The 10,000-nt window shown below is 40.4% G+C and overlaps 1 protein-coding gene across 2 annotated transcripts in view; it reads right to left on the bottom strand.

Moving 5' to 3' along the window:
* The window catches only part of LOC143301152 (uncharacterized), a 25,336-nt gene that overhangs the window by 10,005 nt on the left and 5,331 nt on the right, over nt 1-10,000 (bottom strand). For both annotated transcript variants that reach the window (XM_076615228.1, XM_076615229.1), the window contains exons 3-5: nt 4,175-4,224; nt 3,052-3,153; nt 1,089-1,345 (exon numbers count right to left, since the gene is read on the bottom strand). In XM_076615228.1, coding sequence (XP_076471343.1) covers nt 1,089-1,345; nt 3,052-3,153; nt 4,175-4,224 — 409 coding nt within the window. The remainder of the gene's footprint in view (nt 1-1,088; nt 1,346-3,051; nt 3,154-4,174; nt 4,225-10,000) is intronic.

The raw sequence follows: 10,000 nt of genomic DNA, 5'->3' as shown, positions 1-10,000 counted from the left end.
GCTGGAACTGTGACGGACGAACCCGGGTGTGGCCGTGTATGGGGGAATCTAAATGAGCGGCGTGGGAGTAATTCCACTGAAACGGTGCAGATGATGGGGCAGCAAAAAAAAAAAAAAAAAGAGAAAAAAAAAGATAAACGAAGACGGTCAAAGCTTCCATTGCCTTTTAAGACCATCGGGAAAGTAAACTCATATCCACTGTGTCTACATATCGGCATAGGAAGGCGGGGCCCAATCCTCTCCTTCCGCCGTTTTAACCTTCCCGAACCGAAGTCAGGTAGCCTGTTCATACTCGTTGGAGTGAAGAAAATGGAAGTAAAGTGACTTTCTCATGGTCACAACACCATACCGAAACGGATCATCGAAATCTGAGCAGTGGTGAAACAAAAACAGAAGTCCAACGTCTAACCGATTAAGCCGCGATGCCTCTTTCACTGGGTTTTAATCATTTCAGGTAGACATTCCAGCTCTTAACTTTCATTTTGACACAAATGGCATTTTCTGATGCTGAAAATAGGAGTTCAAAACTTCACAGTTTTGGTGAGTTACGTCTTAGTAGTTTCAGACTGTTAATTTCATGCGAATTATTCTTAATTTCATTCTTGTTTAAGTGCGTGAAAGTTAACACCCATCAATCCTCATTTTGTTGTTGTTATTTTGTTTCAAGGGGTCGTAGTTGGTTTTTTTTTTGTTTACTTTTTTTTCTTTTTTTTCCCCAACCATTAAATCAGTAGGAATCACATGTGAGCTTTGTCTCTTTTGTTTTGTTTATTGATTATATTTCTTGTGACAGCTAATGTGGGTTACACTCTATTCTAACAAAACAAACAAATTCTTTACATTAATAAATATCTTGTGACATCTCACATTACATTTTTTTTTAAAGTCCTTTGTCTGCAAGAATGGCTTCACCAGTTTATGTGAAATAAGATGAAAGATGAAAATGACAACAAAACACATTTCCTAAAGAAGAAACGTACAAAAAGACAGGAGAGAGAGAGAGAGAGAGAGAGAGAGAGAGAGAGAGAGGTGGGGGGAGGAGGGGGGGGAGGGATAGAGAGAGAAGGAGGAGGGACGAAAATGGCCACCTTTCCTGTAGATCGGCCAATGGAACACTTTTCAGACTGTTCCTCTCCCTCAGGGAACTTGTTGTCCTTTTCTCCCAGAAGCTTAGTTGCAGCGCTGCCGTTGAAAGGGGCGAAGAAAACCTCCAGATATTGTGGTCTTTTACTGCTGAAGCTGAAATGCAGGCAGACTGGCTTGTTGAAGAGGACCCAGCGGGACTCTAGCACCGAGTAAACGGCGGCACCACATCCGGTCTTGTTCTGACGAACGCTTGCGTATCCTGCCGGCATGAACACAGTGGCGTGTGTGAGGGAGGGGGGGGGGAGCGGATGGGGGGATGGTGTAGATGTGTGTGCGTGTGTTTGTGTGTGTTGTGCCGTGTTTTGTTGATGTCGTTGTTACTGTTGTTTGTTTGCTTAGTGTGTTTTTGTGTCGAATCTATTGATTTACTGATCTATTCATTCTATCATTAGTAGTTTCCTTTCAATGGATGTTTTGTTTTCTACTGTAAAGTCAATTGCTGTGTTTATATATATATATATATATATATATATATATCCTAGATGAAAAATAGCCGCATGCTATGCTCCTATCGTATGTATGTATAGAAACCTGTGCACATGAAAATATGTTCCGATGGCACATACAGATGCCAGTCATGCTCGTAAACTGCTGTACCCTTACTGGTTGTGCATACAAACACACCTACAGTGCTCTGTCTGCACTTAAAGAGAGACATGTCACCTTACGACATACGTAAAGACACGTAATACTTCCGTTGCACATAATACTACTACTGTTTCTACTACCAATGATAATACTCCTAATACTGATAGAAAGGAGAAGAAAAAAGATCAAGAACAAGAAGAGGAGGAGGAGAAAAAAGAAGAAGAATGATTGTAATGATACTACTGCAGATGGTCTTGTTCAACTTGTGGGGATTTTTCCGATCTCCCAGGTCAACATATGTGCAGACCTGCTAGTGCCTGAATCCCTTTCGTGTGTATGCTCACGCAGAAGATCAAATGCGCACGTTAAAGATCCTGTAATCCATGTCAGCGTTTGGTGGGTTATGGAAACAAGAATATACCCAGCATGCACCCCCCCGAAAATGGAGTATGGCTGCCTACATGGCGGGGTAAATAAATAAAAACGGTCATACACGTAAAATGTTACATGTCTGTCGGAGTGCGTATGCGCGTGCGTCTGAAATATGATTGAATGACACAGGAAACGAATGATGAGCGCCCAGTGGCAGCCGTCAGTCGGCTCTACCCAGGTAGGCAGCCTGTGGTGCAAATGTCCCCGTGTATATAAAGCGCTTAGAGCTTGGTCTCTGATCGAGGATAGGCGCTATATAAGTATCCACATCAATCAATCCATCAATCAATCAACACAGAAACACACGTGGCAGGTTCGGTTGTCGATCGGTTTGTGTTACACTCATGTCACCTTCTCTCTTTCATGTTCATCGAAACAGCAAGGGTTAAACACGTTCCCAACTAGAACTAGAACATGATAACATGAATACTTGGATCTCTCTCTCTCTCTCTCTCTCTCTCTCTCTCTCTCTCTCTCTCTCTCTCTCTCTCTCTCTCTCTCTCTCTCTCTCTCTCTCTCTCTGTCCGTCCCTCTTTCTGTCTCCGCCCTCTCTTTCCCCTTCCCCCTCTGTCTCTCCCTCCCTCCCTCTTTCTCCTCTCTCTCTCCCTGTGTGTCTGTCGCTCTCTCTGTCGGTCTATCTGTCCCTGTCAGACTGTCTGTCTATCGGTCGGTCTCTCTCTCTCTCTCTCTCTCTCTCTCTCTCTCTCTCTCTCTCTCTCTCTCTCTCTCTGTCGGTCTATCTGTCTCTGTCTGTCTGTCTGTCTGTCTGTCTGTCTCTCTCTGACTGTCGGTTTGTCTGTCTCTGTCTCTCTCCCTCCCCCACCCCCATACCCCCTCTCGCTCTTTCGCGCTTACTAGGTGAAGAAACACTTTATCATAACGCACCACTGTTTGCAGTCCAGGGCGTCATTGTTTCGTCACGGCATCCTTGTCTGTACTGGCAGAGGCTTCCTGCGAACGTACAGCTGAGGGATTCTGGAGTTAACACTGAAAATGCAAACAGTATGTGTTCAGTCATCAATAATCCTATAGCCTTAACGTGCACTGAATGCCCCAATAAACATGCACACACTCCGTGTTAGTCATCTATCATCATAATCATAGCCTTCACAGACATTGAATGTCACAATGAACATGCAGTCGTTGATTTAGCCTTTGCATGCATTGAATGTCACAATAAACATGTAAACAATTATTGATGTAGCCTTCACGTGGATTGAATGCCACAATAAACATGCTAACAGTCAGTGTTAGTCACCAAGCATGATACCATAGCCTTCACGTGCATTGAATGTCACAATAAACATGCTAACAGTCAGTGTTAGTCACCAATCATGATACTATAGCCTTCACGTGCATTGAATGTCACAATAAACATGCTAACAGTCAGTGTTAGTCACCAATCATGATACTATAGCCTTCACGTGCACTGAATGTCACAATAAACCTGCAAACAGACAGTGTTAGTCACTAATCATGATACCATAGCCTTCACGTGGATTGAATTTCACAATAAACATGCAAACAGTCAGTGTTAGTCACCAATCATGATACTTTAGCCTTCACGTGCGGTGAATGTCACAATAAACATGCAGTCAGTGTTAGTCACCAGTCATGATACTATAGCCTTCACGTGCATTGAATGCCACAATAAACATGTAAACAGTCAGTGTTAGTCACCAATCATGATACTATAGCCTTCACGTGGATTGAATGTCACAATAAACATGCTTATGTATATATAACACGCCCCCACACCCTCTACATATATATATATATATATATATATATATATATATATATATATATGTCACACACACACACACACACACACACACACACACACACACACACACACACACACACACACACACACACACACTACAGTTAAACACATCCGCCAGTCCACCAGTATTTCCAAATGATAAAACATTTATATAAACATACAAAAAGTTTTATAAAAGTGGGTGAGATGGGGTGAGTTAAAAAGCAAATCACATGCACCAACCTTCTCTGTCTCCGATATATCGGCTGTTGTTAGCATTGCATTGGCCATGACTGCAGAGAAAAACAAATGTACCAATTTCCGATAAACCTGTCATGTTTACAATACAACTCATCCTGTTCTGAGGTAAAACATGAGACAGCATGAATTCGAGTAGACTTACAGTGTACTGAAGTATATATACTTATTTGTAATGATGATTAGATTTAGGTGCATGCTTGTAGCAATGTTACCTAAATAATTCAGTCGTTTTCAGGTGGTTTCAAGTATATTCCAACTACGTTTTTACGAGGAAAAAGCTCTACCTTACAAATTGTGTAACTGATTGTTTTCCTTCATAAAAAGAACCAGGTTACACATTCTCTAACTGATAGTTTTCCTTCACAAACAGAACAAGGTTACACATTGTGTAACTGATTTGTTTTCCTTCACAAACAGAACAAGGTTACACATTGTGCAACTGATTATTTTCCTTCACAAACAGAACAAGGTTACACATTGTGCAACTGATTATTTTCCTTCACAAACAGAACAAGGTTACGCATTGTGCAACTGATTATTTTCCTTCACAGACAGAACAAGGTTACACACTGTGTAACTGATTAGTTTTCCTTCACAAACAGAACAAGGTTACACATTGTGTAACTGATTTGTTTTTCTTCACAAACAGAACCAGGTTACTCATTGTGCAACTGATTGTTTTCCTTCACAAAAAGAACCAGGTTACACATTGTGTAACTGATTTGTTTTCCTTCACAAAAAGAACCAGGTTACACATTGTGTAACTGATTGTTTTCCTTCACAAAAAGAACCAGGTTACACATTGTGTAACTGATTTGTTTTCCTTCACAAACAGAACCAGGTTACACATTCTCTAACTGATTGTTTTCCTTCACAAACAGAACAAGGTTACACATTGTGCAACTGATTGTTTTTCTTCACAGACAGAACAAGGTTACACATTGTGTAACTGATTGTTTTTCTTCACAGACAGAACAAGGGTACACATTGTGTAACTGATTATTTTCCTTCACAAACAGAGCAAGGTTACATATTATCTAACTGGCTGTTTTCCTTCACAAACAGAACAAGGTTACATATTGTCTAACTGATTGTTTTCCTTCACAAACAGAACAAGGTTACATATTGTCTAACTGATTGTTTTCCTTCATGAAAAGAACAAGGTTACAAATTGTGTAACTGATTGTTTTCCTTCACAAACAGAACAAGGTTACATATTGTCTAACTGATTGTTTTCCTTCATGAAAAGAACAAGGTTACAAATTGTGTAACTGATTTGTTTTCCTTCATAAAAAGAACAAGATTGCACATTGTGTAACTGATTATTTTCCTTCATAAAAAGAACAAGGTTACAAATTGTGTAACTGATTGTCTTCCTTCATAAAAAGAACAAGGTTACAAATTGTGTAACTGATTGTTTTCCTTCACAAACAGAACAAGGTTACACAATGTGTAACTGATTGTTTTCCTTCATAAAAAGAACAAGGTTACAAATTGTGTAACTGATTGTTTTCCTTCATAAAAAGAACAAGGTTACACATTGTGTAACTGATTATTTTCCTTCATAAAAAGAACAAGGTTACAAATTGTGTAACTGATTGTTTTCCTCCACAAACAGAACAAGGTTACAAATAACTGATTGTTTTCCTTCACAAACAGAACAAGGTTACACATTATGTAACTGATTGTTTTCCTCCACAAACAGAACAAGGTTACAAATAACTGATTGTTTTCCTTCACAGACAGAACAAGGTTACACATTGTGTAATTGATTTGTTTTCCTTCACCAAAAAAAAAACCGAACAGATTCGCATTTCTGATCGACGACGCTGAATATAAGGAATGGTTTGATCGCTATTGAGCCCCTTGCTTTGTTTGTTTCATTACCTCTGGTTGTTCTCTCTCTCCATTTGAGGTTCTGATGTTGTTGTCGTTGTTGTTGTTTTTGATATATTCCACTTCACCCGTTATCATTGTCTTCAAACAATAGACGCCTACCATGACATTAAAGCCCCCGCACTCCCTTCTCTCTCTCTCTGTCTCTCTGCTTCTCTGTGTGTCTGTCTGTCTCTCTGTCTGTCTGTCTCTCTGTCTGTTTGTCTGTCTGTTTCTATTACTTTCTTTCTTTCTTTCTTTCTATCTATTTATCTATCTGTCTATCTACCTATCTTAGCCATTACTGAACAGAGACTTGTTCCTGGTTGAACGATAACCATTATTCTTCTTTTTTTTCTGAATTCAAATGTTCCACCACTTGTTTGTTTTGATTTTTGCTAATGTATTTGTGAATGACTGGTGTGTAAGCGCTTTGAATTGTCTCTGCACAAGACTTAGCGCTAATTATTATCATTATTATTATTATTATTATCATCAATATCAGTATCATTATTGGTATTATTATCATTCTTGTTATAATTATTGTTGTTGTTGTTTGTTGTTGCTGCTGTTTTGTTTTTTTTTTTATATCAATTTGTTCCATGCAACACTCTTTCACGTCCTGCTCTTTCCGCTACACGTAAGGACGAAACAGAGCAGGGAGAAAGAAGAGCTGGAGGAAAATTCGTGTTTTTTTTTCCTCCTTGTCATAAAATAAGGGTAAAAGTCATCAAATCAGTTCTTTTCATATGAACGGGTTTATTTCACTCGACACTGTTGGTTGCCCCACATTCATAATCACGGAGGAAGGTGGCAGAATGGTTAAGACGCTCAGCTGCCAATACAGAGAGTCCGTGAGGGTGTGGGTTCTAATCCCGCTCTCGCCCTTTCTCCTAAGTTTGACTGGAAAATCAAACTGAGCGTCTAGTCTTTCGGATGAGACGATAAACCGAGGTCCCGTGTGCAGCACGCACTTGGCGCACTGAAAAAGAACCCGTGGCAACGACAGTGTTGTCCTCTGGCGAAATTACGTAAAATGAAATCCACTTTCATAGGTACACAAATATGTAAGCATGCACTCAAGGCCTGACTAAGCGCGTTGGGTTATGCTGCTGGTCAGGCATCTGCTCAACAGATGTGGTGTAGCGTGTATGGATTTGTCCGAACGCAGTGACGCCTCCTTGAGAAAGTGAAACTGAAACTCATAATCATTTCCCTGCACTGCAGAGACAAAAGAAAACTCGAATATGAAGCTCGGCACTGACAAATATACACTGCTTAATCAAGCCATATATGATTAACATTTTCTTTCTTTCACATTGGTCTGAAACACATCATTTACAGCTTCGACTTTTGTGAAGGACTATGACTCTCAAACTAGGAGGCAAAATTGCACTGGCTCTTAGTGCTGCAGCCTTGGGGGCTAGTTGGCCTTTGGGAACAATCCCAACGCCGACTGTCCCAAAACCCTCTTGGCCGAAGAGTGGGGATTGTAACTTGGGCAAGACACTCAGCACAATAACCAAATTCCAGCCCAGATAGTCGGGACAGCAGTTCTCCTCTGCTGTTCTGATGTTCATAGTCGAAAACGACTGACTATTCACAATAAGCCTTGCCAGTTACGGACACAGCAACACACGTCAGTCGGAAAAAGACAGTTGGCGAAAACTGCAGTGCTCTCCAGACAAAAGAAACGTTTGTTTTTTTTGGCTTGTTGTTGTTTGTTGTTGGTTTTTGATTCACTTGTGTAAACAAAGTGAGTCTATGTTTTAACCCGGTGTTCGGTTGTCTGTGTGTGTGTGTGTGTGTGTGTGTGTGTGTGTGTGTGTGTGTGTGTCTGTGTGTCTGTGTGTCCGTGGTAAACTTTAACATTGACATTTTCTCTGCAAATACTTTGTCAGTTGACACCAAATTAGGCATAAAAATAGGACAAATTCAGTTCTTTCCAGTCATCTTGTTTAAAACAATATTGCATCTCTGGGATGGGCACAAAAAAATAAAAAATGAAGCCTAATTATATGCAAACTGCATTTACTGTTATATTTATATTTTTTGTATTCTCTAAACTTGGCACTTTGATCTGATATTCTGACCCAACAACAAGAGCAGTCATTATTATCATTTTTTGTTCAAACAGGAACTTCTTTTGCTAAGCATGGAAGTTTTATTTATTTTGCAAACGTTTTGGTGCAGATAGTAAAAAAAGGGAAATTACTCTGTAATTATGCAAGGGGACTTAATTTGCTTTAAACTGATCTTTCTCATCTTAAACATTACATTTTGAAATTATACACAATACATAAAAAGCTTGGATTTTTTTTTTTCAGTATATCACAAGTGAGTCTTGAAGGCCTTGCCTCTCTTGTTTTTTTGTTTTGTTTTGTTTTGTTGTTTTTTGTTTGTTTGTTTTTGTTTTGTTTTGGGGTTTTTTTGGGTGGAGTGTTCACGCTGCAAGTATCACTGGTCCCATGGGCCAGCCAGCCATCCGTCTCAGCTGTGTGCCCGCCACAAATCCAAAAGCTGTCTGGAGACGGTTGAAGATGGGTGGTGGCCACTGTGGACACTCACAGCCAACATTCACGGCGGGAAAGCACAAAGTGACGTGCGCACAATTCTAGGTCAGCTTTTTGTTAATTGCTGTCAGCGACTGGCTGGGCTCAGTGGGAAGGAAGCCTTCCACAGCAACACACTTCAATCAGACACAGCCAGGAAAAAAAAACCCAATAAAACAAACAAACAAACAAAAAAGCGACGCTTTCCTGACGGATGAAACGAATGTTGGTTGTGATGGGTTTCGAAACGTAAAAGCTTGAAACGGTTCTCGTCAGCGTGTTCACCTGTCAACGGAAATCGTCAGTGTGTTTACCTACCAAAGGGAACTGCAGCACACACAGATAATACCATCATTTAGTGCCCCAGGCGATGGGTGGTCTACAGAAATATGTGGAATACATCAGACTGCGACCTGAGACTTTTCAAAGTCTGTTGTGGTAACTCTTTTTTTTTTCATATCATTAATATCCGATCGTTTCCGCACAGCAATAAAAAAATAAAAGTTTTCTTCGTCCATCATGAATTAACGGAATTTAGCGCAACTGATATCATAGAAGCGTTACTTCCCTTGCACTAGCCAACCATCTGTATTGTGTGCACGACACAACTTGAATTAAAAAAAAAAGCTGGCTGGTGATGGCTGGTGGCCAGTGTGAACACTTTTTACCAGCATGCATAGCGGGAATTTGCAAAATGACATGTCCTGGCCAGCTGTTGTCAGCAAGTCGCTGGGCTTAGTCTAAATATAGCCTGAAGCTACAACCTGACCATCAGTTCATCAGCAGCTCCACTGCATTGGCAGCCAAATCAGGTCTCCTAACACTGTTCATCTTCAGCCAAATCAGGTTTCCAAACACTGTTTCGTAATGTGGATTTCTCCCCCAGGGTATGCTGTCACAGCTGAAGAATGTACGTCCTTTTAATCAAGCGGATTCCTGAACACGCAATATCCAAAAAAGAAGATAATTGCGTACATATTATACTCCCAATATTAGCTACAGACACATAGGCTTCTCCTATTTTCGATCCTAAGTTGATTACAGAGAAGTGAGAATCCCTTCTCCGTTTGTACATATAAAAAAAACCTATATTTCCTTTGCGAGAATTCTTTTAACACATGTCATGTTCATGTCATGATTAATGTGTCAATGCAGGGGATGGGTGACTATTCTCAGGATATACTAACAACAGGTTGTACATCTTTCCCCCTCTGTTCAAACAGACGTATGAACCAGTCCATCACAGCACAGCCCTCGGTGGACAAAACGGAACCAACAAGACACGCGACAGAGGAAAAAAAAAAAAAAAAAAGCCAACAGCAACACGCTGTTAACTTAGCCCGTCAGTTCATCCACTGCATCCGCCCCAGATACACATTTC

The sequence above is a fragment of the Babylonia areolata genome, chromosome 27, assembly GCF_041734735.1.
Source record: "Babylonia areolata isolate BAREFJ2019XMU chromosome 27, ASM4173473v1, whole genome shotgun sequence".
Taxonomy (NCBI): domain Eukaryota; kingdom Metazoa; phylum Mollusca; class Gastropoda; order Neogastropoda; family Buccinidae; genus Babylonia; species Babylonia areolata.
Note: the sequence above shows the minus strand (reverse complement) of the source record. Positions and strands in the feature narration are given on the sequence as shown.